The following is a 23,281-nucleotide window of genomic DNA, read 5'->3' on the forward strand; positions in this document are numbered from 1 at the left end:
ACCCTCAACTCTCCACTTCTTAACTGCTTTGTCAGTCACTCAATCACACTAGGTCTTTCCTCCTTTCGTATTCATGTCTCATTTCTCACATTTCAAGGTCTACTACATGCATGTAGTATACTACATGCCATTGCATGTAGTAGTTAATTTGTCCTAAAATACCATTGCTATCACACTTCCTTCTCACCTGAAACCTCCCACTTTTCCTCAGTCCCACACAATCAAATATTAGGCTACCCACCATTGGAGCCACTTCAGAATGTGGGCTTACTCTATCATCACCACTTACACAAACTTGGATTTCCCACCCACCAAGCTTTGAGTGTCTGAGGAATACAGCAGGTGCTTTCCATTTATTTATAACATCGCCCCAATATGAAATACTCTTCCCTGTCCTCTTCTCTCGCTCCTAACTTGACCACTCTTTAAAGTTTGTCACAGGCTCCACCAACCTGTTGAATGAACCCTTCTTCCATCACTCCAGATCACCATTTACGTATCAGAAATCCTCAAACTGCTTTCATTCAGGGTACTTTACAGTCTTAAAAATTTTTTGAGGATCCCCAACTGTGGCTATATCTACAGATATTTATATTAGAAATTAAAACTGAGAAATTAAAAAACCATTTGTTAATCATTTAAAAAATAACAGAGCAAGTCCATTAAATGTTACCATAATTTCTTTTCATGAAAGATTTCATAAAATGGAACTGTTCTATTATTTTTGCTAATCTTTTCAATATCTGGCTTAATACATGGTAGTTGGATTTGCTTAATAAAAGCAAAACTGCTTCTGCATTCACCCTCTTGTGATATCAGATATCATTTAGCCTCTGGAAAACTCCAGTGTGAGAGAATGAAAGTCTTGCGAGAGAATGAAAGTCAAAAAGACAGATTAAATTGTTACAGAATCATTAGAATTATTCTAATCTTATTCTGAAAATAGACTAACTTCAACAGACCCCTTGAAAGGGTCTGAGGACTCCCAGCAGCGCCTGAATCACACTTTTGAGAACTGCTCATCTAAACAATTATTTTTATATCTGTATTTTCTGAAGAGTTCTTTGCATACCTGATAGTGAACAGCACAGTAACTAACTCCCATGTTCCCAACTGATGTGAAAGGTCCCCAAGGGCACAGTCTAAGTATTATTGTCTCCATATTATTATGTGTAAAGTGTTTAAAAGTGACTTTAAGATGTATCTGTAAAATTGGCCTCAAAATGAAAATTAAATATGATGCAAACAGAACGTGAAAAAGTCTCGGAAAATAGTCACTCTTATGTATATACTGAGTCTATAAAATGAAGCACTCCACTCTTTATGGAAGCAAATAAGACTGGCAAAACCTTACCAGTAATGCTTCTTGCCACAGCAAAATATGATAGCCAAGTACAAAAAAATTTTAGTGAAAACTTAAATACTGCTCAACTTCTGGTAGAAGGATATAGATATACCTGTCTCTATCAAAATATGATTCAGGAAGAAGCCAGGGACTGAGAATTTCATGAATCCAAAAACTGTCGATTTATGGCCTGAACTGTATCCCGCCACATTCCTATATTGAAGCCATAAGCCCAGTACCTCAGAATGTAACAGTATTTGGATACAAGGTCTTTACACAGCAGATTAAGCTAAAATGAGGTTGCTAGGGTGAGCCATAGTCTAAGAAGAAGAAGATGAGACACCAGGGATGTACACGTTCAGAGAAAAGACCACGAAGAAGCAGTAAGATGGCAGCCATCTGCCAGCCAAGGAGAAGGGCCTCAGCATGAACCAGCCTGCCAACCCTTCATCTGGGACTTCCAGCCTCCAGAATTAACAGAAAATAAATTTCTATTGATTAAGCCAACCTGTCTGTGATCTTTCTTATGGCAGCTCTGGCAAACTAATAAAACTCTCCATATCCCCAAAGAACTTAAGATAATATCTGTATGTACCCACTAGGCACTCTATTATTATTTACCAAATGAATTAATAGGCAGACAAGATCATGGCTAAAAACAAGGATAACCTGAAAGCTTTAAGTAGCAAGCTATTTACCCTAGGAGCTGATGGCGCATTTTAAAATAAATATCTAAATGAATCCAGTGTCAGTGAACACTTCACCTGCCCAGGCAACCGTTTCCACTTCACCACTTCCTTTGAATCCTCTAATCCAGGGTCTATGTCCACTGAACTTGGTTCATGGTGTCGCTCACAGTGCACTGGTTTACCCTTTTCTTCCTGAAGAGCCATCATAGAACGGTAAGATGGCTTTACCTAGGTATGTACAGAAAATGAGAAAATATATGTATCATGTTAATCTTTTTCTCTTTTCTAGCATATATGGCTTTTAAAATATTGAAACAAACAGTATAATATGAAAATGTTTCAAAATGTAATCCAGAAAAAATTTTAGTTTTATTTATACACTATTTAAAGAAAAGAAAATGAATGGGCTCAGTTGGTAAAGAATCTGCCTGCAATGCAGAAGACTCCAGTTTGATTCTTGGGTTGGGAAGATCTGCTGGAGAAGGGATAGGCTACCCACTCCACTATTCTTGGGCTTCCCTTGTGGCTCAGCTGGTAAAGAATCCGCCTGCAATGTGGGAGACCTGGGTTTGATCCCTGGGTTGGGAAGATCCCCTGGAAAAGGGAAAGGCTATCCACTCCAGTATTCTAGCTTGGAGAATTCCACGGGCTGCCATGGATTCACGAAGAGTTGGAGATGACTGAACAACTTTCAGTATCACTTTAAATAAAATGAAAGTTGCTTGAAATTACAGTCCTAAACCCAAAAGCCTTAAAAGCGGGAAAGGCTAAAACAGAACTCCAACGAAATAGTTTAAGTCACTCTGTCCCTTTGTTTCTACCTCTTCACCAGTACCTACCAGATGTTATATTATGGCTCTGGCATTGCACTACGGCATCTCTGGCTTTAAAATGATAACATAAAAACCTAATGTTTTTAAATTCTCTATTTCTTAAAATAGATTTAATTCCATTCAAACCAATGAAAACCAACACTGTGGTCATAGTTTATATCAATACAGAATATGCAAAATGGCCTGAAATGTTTTGTATCAATGAGACAAAAGCAAAAGTTTCACCTCATTTTAGGACAAATGTTTGCTAAGATAGTCATAATTTTAATCTATATACAACAGAAGTAGAAATATTACTTGTTGATTATTTGAATAATAGTGTAAAAAATCTGCAAGCTATGATCTAAATGTAGCCCAATGACATTTTGCAAATAAAGTTTTATTCAAACACATCCAAAACCATCTGTTTAGTTATCATCTACATATGTGTATGTAGCTACTTTCACTTTAGGCTGAGTAGCTGCGACAGAGACTGCAGAGCCTGTAAAGCCTATATTATTTACTGTCTGGTCCTATTTGTCACTTTCCACATTAAGTCATCTGCCTGCAATGCAGGAGACCTAGGTTTGATTTCTGGGTCGGGAAGATCCCCTGGAGAAGGAAATGGCAACCCACTCCAGTATTCTTTCCTGGAGAACCCCATGGAAAGAGGTGCCTGGCGGGCTACAGTCCATGGGGTCACAAGAGTCAGACACGACTTAGTGACTAAGCCACCACCACACATTAAATCATTCTTTTATCTTTAATATTTAAAGATTAGTATTATTTTTTAAATCTTAAAATTGAAATCTATATTTAAGACTTAAAATTCATTAAAATGTCTTTTAAGTATCAGCTATTACAGGCTTAATATATAATCTCTGATGTTTCCTTTCTACTTCAGATATCTATTAAAATAATTCTAAAGTTTTCATCTGTATAGAAATAGAAACCATCACCCACCCTTTAATCTCAACAACAGAAGATGTATTTTCTGCGTGTGCTATTAACTTACACATTCTGGAACTTTCAATCCTCTTACAGTTACATACAACGTTGATGGATAATGATTTCTTGGACATTTTGACCACCACTCAAAAACCTCAACAACGTTTGACTGGGATCGAGGCTTAGTAGGTGGGTAATACAGTTGCAAGCGAAGTTTTGAATTGATGTTTACATTTCCATTGGCTCCTAGAAGCTTAAAATGAGAATTCAAATGAAACATTATTCTCATTGAAAAGATGCCCAATAAACCAACAGTAGACAGTCAAAAATTCATTTTAAAAAGATTAATATGGCATGCTGAAGTTCCTCAGATTTGTAAAGCAAAGAACACTGACACAGTTGGTTAAGCACAGTTTCAGATTATTTTGACAAGGTAACCCAAATGACATCCTAAGAGCTGTCTTGTCCCCTATACAACTTCAGACCATTAGTAAAGCATTAACATTACCGTGGCAGGTGTTACTTTGTACAAATAAGGTGATCAACATACATCTGTTTGTAACAATACTGATAAAGATTAAAATGCATATTATTTAAACACAGAAACAAATTTCCCATTTGTTCAACATCAGTATTTTTACTGGTGAAATTTCATGGTTAAACTTTCAGAAAGTCAAAAGTATTCTAAAAGAGAGCTCCATATTATGTTTTTAAAATGTTTTGGTCCATCTTCTTAAAAAGGTCTATTCAATTTAAAAAACTATTAAACAAGGCAACATACGTTTAAACTAAATAAGTGGACATTCTTAGGAGAAAAATTATCTCACCAACTCAAAATTAGGTTCTCTTTCACTAGACTGTGACCGTTAAGTAGAAAACACCTCTGTTAACCTTTGTGTCCTTTACAAATTAGTAGAGACAGTTGAGAGCTTCTGCAGCAGTTCAGGCAGAACATGGAGGTGAAAAACTGGAAGAGTAGGAAGGGACAGAGTACAGGGAACATTTAATAACTGTTACTGATCATGCAACTTGGAAAGTAAACAGGGAGGAGCCAAGAAAGATGCTTCACATAGTGCTGTCCAACAGAACTTTCTGTGATGACAGGCATGCTCTCAACTTGTGCCATGCAAGACAGTGTCCACTAGTCACTTATGGCTGTTGAGCACTTGAAGTGGGGCTAGTGCAACTGTGGAAATAAAATTCTAATTATATTTAATTTTAGCTCATTAATTTGAATTCAAACAGCCACATATGACTTGTAGCTACCAAAACAGATAGGGCAGCTGTAAGGCGGTAAGCCTGGGAGACTGGGCAGATGGCGGTGCTACCAAATGAGGCAGCAGGTAGGGAAGATGCCAAGAGATTACGGAGGATGTTCAGTTTGGGGGAGTCAGACAGCTATGGGTCACCCAAGCTGAAATGTCTGAATTTTGAAGCATATGCAGGAAAACCGGGTCTAAGAAAAGTAGATTAAAGATGAAATCATGAGCAGGATTGATATTAAAGAGATAGGTGGAAGACCAGGAAGGAAACCGAAGGAATGCGATAAGGAAATCAGGAAAAAATGGTGTCAAGAAAAATCAAGGTATCAAGAGCTTCAAAAGCATGGTATTACACACATAAGTATGACTGGTAAAAGAACTAGAAAATGTTCAATAATTTGGCAAATAGAAGCTTTATTAGCTGAGGCAAAACCCAGATTTGCACTGTGTTCAGGAACAAGGTATCAATAAAGAAACAAAAGTTAGCAAAAATACAACTCATCTTTTCCCTACTCCTGTAGGAGAGGATGTAAAGTCAATATAGGTTGTAAGCTGAGGGGTGACATTATGAAATAGAGGGATAAAAAAATAGTTTCAAACTGAGCAATTGAGATGTTTAGTCATTAAATATTAAGCACTCATGATTCCTTTCATAAACTGTACTATCTGCCTGAAGCTTATCATAAGGCAATAATATCATTTGTAGAAGGTTATTTATTCCCCAGATTCTAAATCATACTTTCCATAAGTTGTTTTAATATTCACTAACCAATTTAGTTTATACAAGTATGCTGCTTAGTATGAGTAAACAACTAAAATTCAGCCAAATCCTGCCATTTACAAAACATATAATGTGAAGCATGAACAAATAAGGTTTTATTATTTTGTAGTTTAACAGATTAGTCATATACATGTGCTTAAAGAATCAAAAGTGCCTCTACCTGAGAATTAGGATAAAGTCTCATTTATATCTGGACAAAGTTCTTTCGGGTTCATTTGAACCACTATGATAACTTCACAACTACCTAGGACATTCCTAGAACCAATGGTACAGGTATTAAAACATGTGCACATGTTTTACATCTGATTCATGTTATTTCCTCAAAGATGAGGCTTTTTTAGTCAGTTTCCATATATTTATTAATTCCCTCAGTAGATACTCATGGAGCACTTTCTGTGTGCTATTCATATGCAGGGAATGATATCATAGAGAATTTCAAGAGTAATATAGTAAATGCAAAGAGACTTGGTAAAATACAGACTAAAATATGTTCAACAAATTGGCCAAAAAGAACTGCCAATGACTTGAAAATTCACAGTCTAATGAAAGATAACATGTTTACAACAGAGGACGCACATACAATAATGTACCCTTTACTTCTGATTGCATGAATAAATAAACATTTTTATAACACTTAAAAGATAAAAATGTTGTGAAATACATTGTTTCCCAAGTGCAATTGACAGTAAATACGGCAGTTCTGCACAGACCGGAGCATGAAAGTGATGAAAGCAGTTTCTAATAAGACCACAAGGTGGCAATGTTCATTCACTCTGTGAATGCGACCCTTTCTGGTCTTTTGTTTTTAGTTACTTATTTGATTTAGTATGAGATGGGGTCTAGAAAAAGGTATAAGAGGTTATAGAAGGGAGATTTTAGAAGGTACAATGGACCGAGGGATTCTAAAACTACTCTAGAACTAATGACTTCCTCACCACAGTCAATCTGCTGCCATTCAGCAAGCAGACTGTACCTCTTCTAAGCCTCTCAACTTCAGCATAGATTAAGTGTCTCATCTGGGTTTTCACAGCATCTGCTCCATAGCACACAATCATACAGGCAGTTCAGTTTACAGAGAAACTGAACTGGAGGGCCAGGACAATGTCTAATTTATCTACAAATAGACACTTAGTAAATATTTGTTGAATGAATGGATGCACAAATGGAAAAATTTTATAAGATAATACACAACAGGTTAATTACTCAAGACTTCTTAGAACTCAAATTTATGTTCGAAGTTAGAAATTTAAAAATGATGAAATTAAAATTTACCCTTTTTAAACATCAATCTATCCACATGTTTCATCTCTGTTGAAACATCCTAGTCAAAGATACCATCATTTTATACCTAGACTACAGCAAGAATTTCCTACTTTGATTTCCAGCATCTACATTTCTGACCTCTCTAATTCATTCTCTACCCAGCAAAGTAAGCTTTATAAAAAATAAATCAGATTATTTCACCCTTTTGTTTAAAATCGTTAAATGGCTTCCCATTACTCTTTAAAGTCTATAATGGTGGCTAGTTGCTATAATGGCTTGGGCTCGAAGACCTTGTGTAATCAAGGCCCTGTCTACCTCGGCAAGCTCTTCAGGCACCGTTTTCTCCCTCAGTCTCTGTCCTCCATTCTCAGTGGCCTTCTTTCGGTTATCGCGGTATTCCTTGCTCCTTCCAACATCAGGGTCTTTGCATACTCTGCACCCAACCGAGAACTCTCTCTTTCTCATTCCTGCCATCCAGCTCATCATCAGGTTCAATGTCCTTTCTGTAGGAGACCTTTACCTGATACCACAGATGCTTTCATCATCTTGATAGTATTCATAAAAAATTATAATAAATGCTAAGCTCTATGATCAACTGTTTTATGCCTGTTCTTCTTGCTAGAATATGAAGGCCATGAGGTCAAGGAGTTTATCTTCTTTGTCCACTGAATAGAACAGTGGCTGGCACATAGAAAGGGTTCAGTAAATAATTTGCTGAGTTGAATAAATGTGGGCAGGGCTGTGTGTGTCTTTTTCAGTGCTGGGTCCACAGAGCATAAAGGGTATCTGGCACACATCTAAGCACTGAACAAATATCTAAGAATCTGAATGAGCATCATTTGAGTTTGAATTAATACCTCTTCACCACGGCAATCTTACCTCCTTATCCTAACTCCTTATATGACACCAAACTGAGTTGAAAAAAAAAAATAACCCATAACATTTGAAGATTTGAAAACCATACCTTGAGAAATGCCCAGGCAATCTTCCGGAAGCCACATTCTTGGTTTCGAATTTCAGAGTTATTCTTAATTTCTTCCATGCTTAAGAAATCAAGAATCTGTAAGTAAGCATAAAAAATTATTTCACAGTATACTAGGTTATCTAAAATTTAGTATTTTATAAATATTACTAAAATTTTAAAAACCCTCACTTAGAAGAAAAACATTTTTACCTCATCTCGCTCACTTTTAATTCATCCAGTTAGTAAGGTCTGTTTCTGATCACTTTATCTTTTATCAATCAATCTTTTAAGATTTATATAAAACTCAAGACAAAGCATTATCTCAAATATAGTCCTGGCAAAAGTATACCAGGCATAGAATTCTTAGGATTTGCTCATTTTTGCATGTATGAGCACAGACTTCAAAGACTTGTTTGTTTAATAAACTCATGGCCTTATCTGCAGGTTCTTCCTTGGATCAACTTCCTAAATTGGGTATTTTCTCTTTAGATATATGTTTTTATTAGGCATCTCAAAAGATTTTATTTTATATCTCCATCTTGTCTGGATATTAAACTTCACGGATTCCAACCAACCAGCCAGCCATAGAGATTACATGTATTCTAGGTACTTGTCAGAGACTACCACTTTGAACCTACTAGTGCTTATCAAAAGGTCTGCTGAGGTAACAAATCTATAGAAGACTGCTTAAAAAATAGTACATACTCCAATTTATTCCTGTTTTTTATATACTTAAACTTGTCTTCAATGTAATACATTCCCAATGAAAAAAGCACTGACAGTATAAGAAAAATATATACCCAAGTAAAAACAACTTGTAGCCTAGACTCATAGCTGACAAACATTAACATCAAGTTTATGGGTATTTAAATCTTGTTCTATGTATTCCAACACTATTTTGCAAACTATTATCATATAATAAGTAGTGGACAGCTCAAGTCAATATATAAATATGTATATCATCATGTATATATCATAAATTTAATAAAAATCATAATTTATTTAACCAAACCTCTTGCTAATTGAAGAGATCTATTTCCTTAAAATTTCTATTATCAACAGTGCTTAAATAAATATCCTTACATACACATCTTTGAGTACTTGCCACTTATCCTTTAGAAGAAATACCAAAAGTTGGAATAACAGCTATAAGGACTTCTGATGGATATTATCAAGTTATCCTCAAATTCTCAACCACTTTTTTGTATTACTAACCTACTAAAATAATAGATCGTGTGCTAAGTTTCTCACCTATGTCTGACTCTTTGTGACCCTATGGACTGTAGCCTGCCAGGCTCCTCTGTCCATGGGATTCTCTAAGCAAGAATACTGAAGTGAGTTGCCACGTCCTGCTTCAGGGGATCTTCCTGACCCAGGGATCAAACTCTGATCTCTTAAGTCTCCTGCGCTGGCAGGCAGGTTCATTACCACTAGCGCCTGGGAAGCCCCAAAATAAAAACTTATATTTGTGCTGTTAAAATATTAATTATAACTTATGCGCCATTCAATTCATACCTCAAAGAACAGGATGACTTTAGGGCTCTCACCAAAATCTCGAAGCAAATAGGGAAAGTTTTCATTAAATACAATTTGTTCTTCCCACTCTGGAAGCCTTGATTTTAACTGTTTAAAATCATACGGCTGGGTCATAATAGGAAGAATATAATCCACATTCTCTTTTTCATAGTAAGATGAAACAGGCCGTTCACTGTTCAAAAAAGATACTGCCATTAACACAGTTCTTTGTAATTTTGAGAAGGCGAGAAAAAAATAAAACTAGAGTGTTCAAGGTGAGGTGATCAGAAACAATAAATAGCCATGATACATAGGAAAAACTATTTTATGTATCTAGAAAGCTACAAATTTTATGAGGCTGAAAAGCAGTAGTATCTCAGTTCATTTTTCATTTACATACTCTCAGTTTCAAAGAATTATTTTATTATTTAAATATAAAGTGAGAGGTGTGATTTGTCCTTCAGCATATAAAGCTAGAATAAAGTAATATCTTCAGAATATTAAATGAGTTTGTGATAAGCTAGTACATTAGATTTAATTAACAAAATTTGAGCACAACAGGATTATATGTACTTCAAGGTTTGTTATGTTTTCTTTCTATGCTCCAAGACAAATGAATAAGTGAATAACCTTTTTGATAATTTTCTTGTTTCCAATTTCTGCCATTTTTCCAGGCAAATAATTTTTTTGAATTCTAGTACAGTCATTTATTATACTTTGTATTTGGGCCTTAAGCATGTATTTAGCTACAAAATTAATACTAGGAAAAATTAAATTCGAGACATCTGCCTCACCTGAGGGACAGATAATACATTACATTCAAAAGAAAATATATATGAAAATAGGAGGTTAGACAACTAAAGGATTTACAGTGTAACATGAGACAACTTACAATGTAACCTAAATATCATAAATTAGTCATTAAGCTTCAGAAAAACTCTCTCAACTCCCCTCCACTTAAAATTAATTACTCAATTAGCACAGTCACTTCATTTCTTCTATAAAACATATTGGTCAGTATCAGTAGTTGAAGAACACCTACAATTAGTATGAAAATTGAAAGTGACAGTCACTCAGTCAGTCGTTTCTGACTCTTTGCAACCCCATGGACTATACATACAGTCCACGGAATTCTCCAGGCCAGAATACCGGAGTGGATAGTCTTTCCCTTCTCCAGGGGAATCTTCCCAATCCCGGGATGGAACCCAGGTCTCCCGCATTGCAGGCAGATTCTTTACCATCTGAGCCACAAGGGAAGTCCAAAAATACTGGTGTGGATAGTCTTTCCCTTCTCCAGTGGATCTTCCCAACCCAGGAATTGAACCTGGGTCTCCTGCATTGTAGGAGGATCCCTTACCAACTGAGCTATCAGGAAATGACCATCAGTGGCAGAAAAAGGACTTCTACTGTAGACAGTTTCAAGAATTGGCTGCACAATTTAAAAAATTACCTATCATCTTTCTTGACATATTGACCAGTATTCTCATCAACCACATGAATTTTGACCATTGGGTGAGAAATCATAAAATCTGACTTAAGTCGATCAGTTCGGTGAATGTAAACTCCCAGGACAAGGTCATCATCAAGCAAACATTTGGGATAAACTGGTCTATCACGGCTTGTTATTTCATGAACACCATCACCATCAGTATCTTCGTTATCATCTGAAACCACATGTATGGAAGAAAATCAATGTGATCAATGTGATAATTAATTGCTCCCATAACAATATACTCAACAACAAACAGTGAATTTACAGACAATCTAATGCTCATGATGCATGCTTATTTATCTCTGTTCACAAAGACACTTCAAGGAAAAACAAAGAAAAAGCAAAACAATAGCAGACTATGCTCTGAGAGTCAATGCTTTATTTACTACTGCATAAAAATAGGGTGAGGTATCTTTCTTTGTTTTCCCTAACAAGGACCAACAACACAGAAAGAAAAAAACGAGAGCCAAAGACAAAAAAGTAATTTTATCTAGGTATTTTCTAAATGGAACATGTATCACTCAAATTGTTTATAACTACAATTTCTGTTTCTGGGTAGAATGCAGCAGGAATGTTACAGGTCAATGTTTCTGGTAAAAGACAACTTGAAAAAGCCAAATAAATTGCAAAACCTTATTTTTAAAGGCATCAGAAAAGTACAAAAATAATGGACAGTAGATGGACTAAAAGTCCAGAGAGGGAGAATCAATCCGGGGTAAGCTGATAGACTGGCAGCTGTTTCAGTGTCTGGGGACACTTTCTGATCAGGATATGAGAAGAGGACAAAGGCAGAAGTTCACCACTGGGAGAAAGAGTAATCAGAAAAATTTTTAGTCGTTGTGCAGGGGTTAAGTGATAAATGTGGCCTCAAACACATGGCCAGTGGGAGAGGCTAAAGAGGAGTGAAACCTCCCAGTCTTGTTTCAGCGAACAAGGACTCACCAGAGGGAAGGGCCTGAAAAAAACCAGGCAAGGAGGAAGCCCTGGAGGGCATGGTGATTTTATGCCTACAGCCACTTTTCACCTGTGGTCACTCACCAATTCTGGGCATATCTAGCGGTTGAGAATCCAGGCATGGCCCCTGGCAGAAGGCCCCTACTGGGGGACAGAGAAGCCAGCAGAGATTCTGGCGTTCACATGGAGCTGGAGTGGCAAAACCAGGAGACTTGAGAGGCCTCAACCACATGGCCAGGCTCTCCCTCACGACATTTGCCAAAATTTGAAGTTGCACGGGGCAGAAGGCTAAAGGACTAAGCTGAAAACCTCTGACAGGCAAAGCTGACTCTCCCTAAGTTCTCAAGGGCTAACAAGGTAAATATCCGCCAGGCTCTCAATTTGAAACACCTGGAAGGCCACATTCTAGGAACTGGGCAAATATGAGACAGGGTCTTACCAAAACTACAGCACAGATCTGACCTAGCTTGCTGCTGCTGCTGCTAAGTCCCTCAGTCATGTCCGACTCTGTGCGACCCCAGAGATGGCAGCCCACCGGGCTCCCCCATCCCTGGGATTCTCTAGGCAAGAATACGGGAGTGGGTTGCCATTTCCTTCTCCCTGACTTAGCTTAGATTAGTTGAAATTAGTTGTCCACTCTGACAGAGCGTGGTCCACTGGAGAAGGGAATGGCAAGCCACTTCAGTATTCTTGCCTTGAGAACCCCATGAACAGTACGAAAAGGCAAAATGATAGGATACCAAAAGAGGAACTCGCCAGGTCATTAGATGCCCAATATGCTACTGGAGATCAGTGGAGAAATAACTCCAGAAAGAAGGAAGGGATGGAGCCAAAGCAAAAACAATACCCAGTTGTGGATGTGACTGGTGATAGAAGCAAGATCCGATGGTGTACAGAGCAATATTGCATACGAACCTGTAATGTCAGGTCCATGAATCAAGGCAAATTGGAAGTGGTCAAACAAGAGATGGCAAGGGTGAATGTCGACATTCTAGGAATCAGCGAACTAAGATGGACTGGAATGGGTGAATTTAACTCAAATGACCATTATATCTACTACTGCGGGCAGGAATCCCTCAGAAGAAATTGAGTAGCCATCATGGTCAACAAAAGAGTCCGAAATGCAGTACTTGGATGCAATCTCAAAAATGACAGAATAATCTCTGTTCGTCTCCAAGGCAAACCATTCAATATCACAGTTATCCAAGTCTATGCCCCAAACAGTAAGGCTGAAGAAGCTGAAGTTGAACGGTTTTATGAAGATCTACAAGACCTTTTAGAACTAACACCCCAAAAAAGATGTCCTTTTCATTATAGGGGACTGGAATGCAAAAGTAGGAAGTCAAGAAACACCTGGAGTAACAGGCAAATTTGGCCTTGGAATGCGGGATGAAGCAGGGCAAACACTAATAGAGTTTTGCCAAGAAAATGCACTGGTCATAGCAAACACCCTCTTCCAACAACACAAGAGAAGAATCTACACATGGACATCACTAGACGGTCAACACCGAAATCAGATTGATTATATTCTATGCAGCCAAAGATGGAGAAGCTCTATACAGTCAACAAAAAGAAGACCAGGAGCTGACTGTGGCTCAGATCATGAACTCCTTATTACCAAATTCAAACTCAAATTGAAGAAAGTAGGGAAAACTGCTAGACCATTCAGGTATGACCTAAATCAAATCCCTTATGATTATACAGTGGAAGTGAGAAATAGATTTAAGGGACTAGATCTGACAGATAGAGTGCCTGATGAACTATGGAATGAGGTTCGTGACACTGTACAGGAGACAGGAATCAAGACCATCCCCATGGAAAAGAAATGCAAAAAAGCAAAATGGCTGTCGGGGGAGGCCTTACAAATAGCTGTGAAAAGAAGAGAGGCAAAAAGCAAAGGAGAAAAGGAAAGATATAAGCGTCTGAATGCAGAGTTCCAAAGAATACCAAGAAGAGATAAGAAAGCCTTCTTCAGCAATCAATGCAAAGAAATAGAGGAAAACAACAGAATGGGAAAGACTAGAGATCTCTTCAAGAAAATTAGAGATACCAAGGGAACATATCATGAAAAGATGGGCTCGACAAAGGACAGAAATGGTATGGACCGAACAGAAGCAGAAGATATTAAGAAGAGGTGGCAAGAATACACGGAACTGTACAAAAAAGATCTTCACAACCCAGATAATCATGATGATGTGATTACTAATCTAGAGCCAGACATCCTGGAAACTGAAGTCAAGTGGGCCTTAGAAAGCATCACTACTAACAAAGCTAGTGGAGGTGATGGAATTCCAGTTGAGCTGTTTCAAATCCTGAAAGATGATGCTGTGAAAGTGCTGCACTCAATATGCCAGCAAATTTGGAAAACTCAGCAGTGGCCACAGGACTGGAAAAGGTCAGTTTTCATTCCAATTCCAAAGAAAGGCAATGCAAAAGAATGCTCAAACTACCGCACAACTGCACTCATCTCACATGCTAGTAAAGTAATGCTCAAAATTCTCCAAGCCAGGCTTCAGCAATATGTGAACCATGAAGTCCCTGATGTTCAAGCTGGTTTTAGAAAAGGCAGAGGAACCAGAGATCAAATTGCCAACATCCACTGGATCATGAAAAAAGCAAGAGAGTTCCAGAAAAACATCTATTTCTGCTTTATTGACTATGCCAAAGCCTTTGACTGTGTGGATCACAATCAACTGTGGAAAATTCTGAAAGAGATGGGAATACCAGACCACCTAACTTGCCTCTTGAGAAATCTGTATGCAGGTCAAGAAGCAACAGTTAGAACTGGACATGGAACAACAGACTGGTTCCAAATAGGAAAAGGAGTATGTCAAGGCTGTATGTTGTCACCCTGCTTATTTAACTTATATGCAGAGTACATCATGAGAAACGCTGGACTGGAAGAAACACAAGCTGGAATCAAGATTACTGGGAGAAATATCAATAACCTCAGATATGCAGATGACACCACCCTTATGGCAGAAAGTGAAGAGGAACTAAAAAGCCTCTTAATGAAAGTGAAAGAGGAGAGTGAAAAAGTTGGCTTAAAGCTCAACATACAGAAAACAAAGATCATGGCATCTGGTCCCATCATTTCATGGGAAATAGATGGGGAAACAGTAGAAACAGTGTCAGACTTTTATTTTTTTTGGCTCCAAAATCACTGTAGATGGTGACTGCAGCCATGAAATTAAAAGACGCTTACTCCTTGGAAGGAAAGTTATGACCAACCTAGATAGTATATTCAAAAGCAGAGACATTACTTTGCCAACTAAGGTCCGTCTAGTCGAGGCTATGGTCTTTCCAGTGGTCATGTATAGATGTGAGAGTTGGACTGTGAAGAAGGCTGAGTGCCGAAGAATTGATGCTCTTGAACTGTGGTGTTGGAGAAGACTCTTGAGAGTCCCTTGAACTGCAAGGAGATCCAACCAGTCCATTCTGAAGGAGATCAGCCCTGGCATTTCTTTGGAAGGAATGATGCTAAAGCTGAAACTCCAGTACTCAGGCCACCTCATGAGAAGAGTTGACTCATTGGAAAAGACTCTGATGCTGGGAGGAATTGGGGACAGGAGGAGAACGGGACAACAGAGGATGAGATGGCTGGATGGCATCACTGACTCGATGGACGTGAGTCTGAGTGAACTCTGGGAGGTGGTGATGAACAGGGAGGCATGGCATGCTGTGATTCATGGGGTCGCAAAGAGTCGGACACGACTGAGCGACTGAACTGAACTGAACTGAACTCTGTCTGCCTAAGAGTAGAAAGAGAAAACCCTCTCTAGTGGCAGATGCGACTCTGGAATTCTACATACAATGTCCAGCAAATAACAAAAAAGTTACTTGACATAAAAGAGACAAGACTATATAACCAATATCCAAGAGAAAACACAGAAAACAGAAGCAGACCCACAGATGATGCGTACTGGAGTTAGCACACAAGGACTTTAAATAATTATGATTAATGTGCTCAAGAAAAAAAGGAAAGAAGGACAAAATAATTTTTACAAATGGAGACTTTCTACAGAGAATTGAAATTGATTAAAAAAAAAAAACAGGCATTATGGAACTGAAAAATATATCACCTGAAATTAGGAATTCAATGGATGTATCTAAAAAAGCATACTGGATGCAAAGGAAGGCATGATTAGTGAACCAGAAGAAAAATCATTATAAATATCCAAACCAAAGCATAATGAAAAAAAAAAAAGAACATCAGGAAAAAATCAAAGAAACATGTGGACAAACTTAAAAGAGTTTATGAAGTTATAAATATCTAGAAAAACAGGAGAGGATGATGAAGAAGCCATATACAAAGCAATAATGAGTAAGAATTTTCCACAAGTGATAAATGATATCAGTCAGTAAATTCTAAGCAGGGTGTCTTCCAACAAAGCTATATTTAGGCACAGCATGATAAAATTCTGAACCAAAGATAAATGGAAAATCTAAAGAACAGGCAAAGGGGGAAAAAAAGACAATAGACTCTTCAAAGGCACAGAAATAAGATTACAGTTGGGATTAAAAAATGATGGAGCCCAGAAGACAACTGTATTAACAAGACTTCCTGCAAACTAAAATTATATATTAGCAAATATGCTTCAAAAATGAAGGTAAAGGCATTTTTAACACAACAAAATCTGAGTGAACTAGCTGGCCTGCACTGAAAGAAAGAATAAACTGAATTCTTAGCGCAGACAAAAAATGGAAAAAAAAAAAAAAGGAAATTTGGGAATGAATATAAATTAATATCAACTGTACAAAATGGTAACTGTAAAATCTGTGAAGCTTAAAATGCATGCAGTCCTAAGATACATGATGAGAAACTAGAAGGCAGGAGTGAGACAGATGAAGAGAAACCACCTGACAAGATTCAAATGGAGTCAAATATTCTACTGTTTTAGCAGTGTTGGAGAAGTATATTCTGTTAGAGAGTTAGTTTGTATTAGACCATAAGTCAAGAATAAACTTACTGCTCTCAGAGCATGAGCAAAAAAAAAAGTAGAAGAATGTGTAATTAATAAGTTAATAGAAGGAGCAAATCTTTATAAGTAACCTCAACAACTCAAAAGAAGCCAAGGAGCATAAGGAACATAAAACACTTAGATGGTACAGAAAAACTAACAGTGATGTGATGAACATAAGGACACAGAAAGATCATAAACAAGAAGATACCCGGGAGTGGGGCACAAGAACACTTCACATTTACTGGGGACCTGTCCCTAAGGAGGTCACTGCCTGAGGGCTGAGATCCCACGTGTGCCGGAGTAGGGGAGGAAAACCAGTGAAGGCAAAAAAGAAAGGTATATGGACACAAAGTGGCTCAAACAAAGGCTGTGCAAAGCAGCACAGGCAGGGAGCCTCGGGGATGCAGAGGCAGAAAAATAGAGTGCTATCTGGCCCCACCTAGACCTGGGGACCATGGACCAAGCAGAGAAAAGCTGTCCCTCCCCAACCAGGTTGGCACCACTTAGGGGCACACTGTGTGTGGAAGACGATGGAGAAATGAAGAAAGGTTAACAGTGTTCTATGCAAACTCAAACCATAATGGAGAATGCATCATTAGAGATTAAAAAGGACACTGTATATTGATTACTATAGACTGAATGCTTATGTCTCCCCCAAATTCACAGGCTGAAATCCTAACCTTCAATGTGACAGTATTAAGAGGTTGGGCCTTTGGAAGATGATTAGATTATGAGGGTAGAGCCTTCATGAATGGGACTAGTGCCCTTATAAAACAGAACCCAGAAAGCCCTCTTGCCTCTTTCACATTGAATCTGCTAGCATCTGATTTTGGACTTCCCAGCCTCCAGAACCATGAGTTATAAATATTTACAATTTAAGGCATCCAGTCAAGGTATTTTGTTGTAGCAGCTTGAATGGACTATGACAATGACAAAAGTGTCAATTGGTTAGGAAGATAAAGCAATCCTAAGCATGTATATATATTCAATAACAAAGCTCCAAAATATGCAAAGAGAAAAATGACACAAAAACAGAAATGTAAAAGAATACTAGAAACTTTAATACTCATCGAACAGCTGATAGAATAAGCAGACCAAAAAAAAAATAAATCAGTAAGATGAGAATACAGAAAACTTGATCTGACATATATAGGGCCCCACCGTACCCAATGCCATCAGAATCCACATTCTTTGCACATGCACGTGGCACGTCTAGCACACTCATCATAAGGTGGTCACAAGACAGCCTCAATAAATTCAAGAGACTGAAATAATTCACAGTATGTTCACTGACAATGGAAGATAAGACCCAAAACCAAAAGATAACTAGAAAATCACCTGCTGCCTGAAACCAAACAAAACACTTCCAAATAATGAGTGATCAAAGGAGAAATTTAAATGGAATGATAAGAATATAGAACATATCAAAAACTTGTGGGATGCAGATAAAGTAGTGATTGCTGCTGCTGCTGCTGCTAAGTCACTTCAGTTGTGTCCGACTCTGTGTGACCCCATATATGGCCTCCCACCAGGCTCCCCCATCCCTGGGATTCCCTAGGCAAGAACAATGGAGTGGGTTGCCATTTCCTTCTCCAATGCATGAAACTGAAAAGTGAAAGTGAAGTCGCCCAGTCGAGTCCGACTCTTAGTGACCCCACGGACTACAGCCTCCCAGGCTCCTCTGCCCATGGGATTTTCCAGGCAAGAGTACTGGAGTGGGGTGCCACTGCCTTCTCTGAAAGTAGTGCTTAGATGGTCATTTAATGTATTAGAAGTGAAGGATGACTTAAATCTTATAAAATCCTCCTTATAAAGTTAGAAATCAACAGCAAATCAAACCCAAAGAAACTTATAAAAGGAAATAATACAGACAGAAGAAATCACTAAAATTATATACATATCTATGACAGAATAAAAACAAAAGCTAAAGGTTGGTCCTTTAAAAGTATTTATAAATTGAAAATGCCGAGACTGATGAAGAAATTGAGGGAAATCCAATTACCAGTATCAAGGGGTACCCTTTCAGATGCCATAGACATACAAAATTTGAAAATCCATATTAAATGGACAAATTCCTCAAAAAATACAGTCTATCAAAGCTGACAGAATAAACAGAAAATATGAAGAATCTAATGTTTCTTAAAGAAACTAAATCTGATTTAAAATTCTTCCCACAAAGGAAATCTTGACCCACAAACGTTTATTAGCAAATTCTTGCAAACATTTAAGGAAGAAATAACACCAGTTTATACAAATACAGAGAACTGAAAAAGGAAATATTTCCCAATACTTTTTAAGACCACCAAAACTTTGATGCTAATTCCGGGTATTTCAACAACAGAGAAGTACAAACAAATCTCTCTCATGAACACAGGTACAAAAATTCTTAACAAACTATGAGCAAATCAAATCCAATAATACATTAAAAAAAAAAAAAGCTAATACATTACAACAAAGTAGGTGCCTCCTCCATCTCTGCCAGGAGTACAAAGATCACTTAATAATCAAATAACAATCACATTTTTAGAAAAAAGGGTAAAAAATTAATATGATTGTTAACAGATGCAGAAAAAGCATTTGATAAAATTCAGTATCTATGAATGATTAAAAGAAAAAAAAAACAATTAACCAATTAGGAATAATCCAATAGGGGTATTTACAAAGAAGTCTATAGCAAAGTCTTACTCAGTGGTAAAATAATGGATGCTCTCCCCTAAGGATGGCAGCTAGAGAAGAGTATTTGTTATTACCTCTTCTATTTAACACTATAATCAAAATTCTAGGCAGTGTATCAAGGTAAAAATAAGGAATAAGACATAAGAATAAAAAAAGAAGCAATAAAACTATCATTATTAACAGCAACATCTATTATAAAGCTATTGTGTCTAAGACATGATAGTGATGCTAGTGTAAACCATCTAAGAATAGAGATTAGTGAAAATGACCAGCTTACAGAGTCACCGTATTCATGATAAAAGTGACACTGAAATGCAGGGGCAAAGATGCTCTCTTCAGTAAATGGAATTAGGTCAAGTACATATTCATATATGAGAAAATAATGGGTCTGGACCACTACCTATCCCCATACATAAAAATCAATTCCAGGTAAACTGCAAATCTAAAAGTGAAAACTGAAACAAAAATCTTTTAGAAAATTATATATAGAGAAACACCTTCAGGACTTGGGAAAGATTTCTTATATCACAGCACTTAAAATCAAAGGGAAAAGCATGGAATACAATGGGCTATATAAAATCCTTAAATTTTGTTTTACTAAAGATATCAATACCAGTAGGAGAAAAATAATAAAACCCAGAGAGAGAAGATATTTGTGATATACATATATACGGCAAATGTATTCTTACGTATATATGAAAAATTGTTATCTATTTATATAAAACATTCTCACAATTTAATTAGAAACAGGCAGACAATTCCATTTCTTAAAAAATTACACAAAAGACTTGAACAAATTTACCATGAAGGAATCCAAGTAGGCAATAAACATGAATAAGATGCTCAACTGCATTAGTTACCATGGAAATCAAATCAAAGTCAAAATGGAATAATCACTAAACACTTATAAGAATGACTAAAATTTTATAATACTGACAATATAAATATTAGTGAAGATGTAGAGCAATGGAAACAAATACTGCTAGTATCTACTGATAAACCAAGTGTGGAAATGAGAAGTATCTGTTAAAGTGAAAAATATATACACTCTATGGCACAGAAACTCTACTCTAAGAATATGTCCAACAACAACAAAAAATATATACACATGCTCATTAAAAAATGTGACCAGAATGTTCATTATAGCTTTACTTATAATCGCTTAATACTAACAACACCTCAAATGTTAATCAATAGAATAGGTAATTAATCGTGGTATATTCACACAACGGACATCTAAGTACAAAAACAGGACTGATGATACATAAGCTCCAGGGTATGCAACAACAGTATAAATCTCACACAAGATAATCTGGAGCAAAAAAGGCCACAAGTAAAGAGCATAGTATTTATAATTCTAACTATTCATCTTAAAATAGAAAAACAGGGAAAATTAACTTTGTGTTAGATGTTAAGATAGTATTTACTCCTGTAGGACAATGAACTAGAAGGGAATTAGTGGGGGGCTTCTGAGTGCTAATGATCTGGTTCTTGATTTGTGTGATGACTTTACAGACATGTTCAGTTTGTGAAAGTTCACTAAGTAGTATACATGTAATACATACACTTTTCTTTTTAAAAAATTAATTACTGGAACCACAAAACACCATAAACGGCATGAATAAGCACCATAAATTCTAAAACTGCCCATTTTTTAATCCCAATTTTTGGCCAAATAAATGGAAACTGAAAAAAAAAAGAAGAAAATGTAAGAAGCAGAAAAATGTCAAGAATAAGTAATGAAAAATAAGATAAAAGAAATGAGCAGAAAGGAATGTAGAAAGCAAGAGGTGAAATAAAAAGTGGGCAGGAAGAAGCTGAATTACAAGAAACTGTGAAGACAGCAAGTTTGACAGAGGGATGCAACTTAAACATCTGAAATGTTTACTGGCTGTTGACTATTAACAGTTTTCAATGCTGTCATTATTTAGGGGCAATAACATACAGAAGAAATCTGTGTCACAATAGCAACTACAACATTACTAATGATGACTCAAGTTAGACAAACTCATCACAGAGACCCACAGTTATAAATAAATGAATGTTACAATCTAGACAAATCTAAGCCTAAGTATCAAATATTCTGTATTGGATTATTTTTTCAATTATACCATTTGGGACTAGATTTCCTTTATTTTTAAGGACTAAAAGTCCCTGAATCAAGTTATGCCTACCAAGGCACATATTTTTCATTTAATTTGGATAACAAACCTGTTTTAGCCTTCTTTTTCTTTTTTTTCAGTCTGGGTTTTGTGTCATCTTGCATGTTGTCTTCTACATTTTGTTCCTTTGAGCTCATATCATCATCCTGATGAGTCTCTGAAGTAACTGCTCCAACTGGAGATTCTTTCTTTTGTTCACCTTCAACTGGGTCATCAGAGATGATCGATGTACTGCAAATATAATCCAAGTTCAAGCCACTGGAAATGCACCATTATCATTATTACCCTGCAGCAAAGTTAACAGCAACTAGAGGCAAGGATAATCTTAAAATCAGTATTATTTTCTGCTGGGAGATACACATATGTTGTTATACACTAAAATGGTTAGCTGTCAAACTAAGTATTATGTGTACTAATTTACCCTTGGTGATGTTATATATCCCATGAGCCAAATTAAACTCATCTCTAAACTCCTGGGGAAAATGAAATTGTATTTTATGATCAATGGATCTGTTTTCACCTAGGATTGATAAAATTATCCTTACTCTACTGACAAGTAAATGAATAATGAACAAATCTCTATAGATTATTTAAAAGCAAAAAAAAAAAGTGTTCTAACTTTGTTTTGTTTTTAAGAGCCTTTGGATATCCAACTTTTGATTTCTAGGTAAAAATTAATTGCTTCTGTTTTCCAGTGGCTTATGTGCCAATATGTTTTCAGAAGATTATCATTAAAGTTAAAATCTGCATCACATGAACTATTAATACTAAATGGTAAAGGGTAGCAGCCTAGAAGCACACTGATTTGTACGGAGAAATCAGCCTATTAACGCTTGTGACTTACCAAATAAAAAAGGAATCTGCATCTAATAATCAAAAATTTACTTCCAATATATTTAGTCATATTTCAAAAAGGGGGTGAGAAATAAAGAGTAAAGAAATATTTCAAAGCAGTCATTCTAGAAAGTCATGTCATTTTATCATATCATCAAATACTGTTATTTAAAGAGAACAGTTACCCTTTGTACTTTTTTGTCATGTAAAGCATGGTTTTGTTTAAAATTCATAAACTGATCTTACTAAGAGTGAGTATGACTTACAGTTCATAACAGATACGGTAACTATGTGAAGAAATAAGATTTATGGTGTACTGTAGTAAGCAGTCTTTAAGGTGGCCTCCAATGATCCATGCCTCCTAATACTCATGCTGTTATTTAGTCACCAAGGCATATCTGACTCTTTGTGACCCCATGGACTGTAGCTCACTAGGCTCCTCTGTGTATGGGATTTCTCAGGCAAGAATACTGGAGTGGGCTGCCATTTCCTCCTCCAGAGGATCTTCCCAATCCAGGGATTAAACCTGCGTCTCCTGCGTTGGGAGGTGGATTCTTTATCACTGAGCCACCAGGGAAGCCCCCTGATACTCATATCTTTGTGTAATCCTTTCTCTTTAT

At 36.8% G+C, this 23,281-nt stretch overlaps 1 protein-coding gene across 1 annotated transcript in view; it reads right to left on the reverse strand.

The window, feature by feature from the left end:
- AHI1 (Abelson helper integration site 1) overlaps positions 1-23,281 on the reverse strand; it is a 240,372-nt gene that overhangs the window by 179,268 nt on the left and 37,823 nt on the right. The window contains exons 5-10 of the mRNA XM_052645614.1: positions 21,877-22,058; positions 11,030-11,243; positions 9,580-9,772; positions 8,065-8,160; positions 3,862-4,047; positions 2,110-2,262 (exon numbers count right to left, since the gene is read on the reverse strand). Of these exons, the coding sequence (XP_052501574.1) occupies positions 2,110-2,262; positions 3,862-4,047; positions 8,065-8,160; positions 9,580-9,772; positions 11,030-11,243; positions 21,877-22,058 (1,024 nt within the window). The remainder of the gene's footprint in view (positions 1-2,109; positions 2,263-3,861; positions 4,048-8,064; positions 8,161-9,579; positions 9,773-11,029; positions 11,244-21,876; positions 22,059-23,281) is intronic.

Source organism: Budorcas taxicolor, chromosome 9 (assembly GCF_023091745.1).
Source record: "Budorcas taxicolor isolate Tak-1 chromosome 9, Takin1.1, whole genome shotgun sequence".
Taxonomy (NCBI): Eukaryota; Metazoa; Chordata; class Mammalia; order Artiodactyla; family Bovidae; genus Budorcas; species Budorcas taxicolor.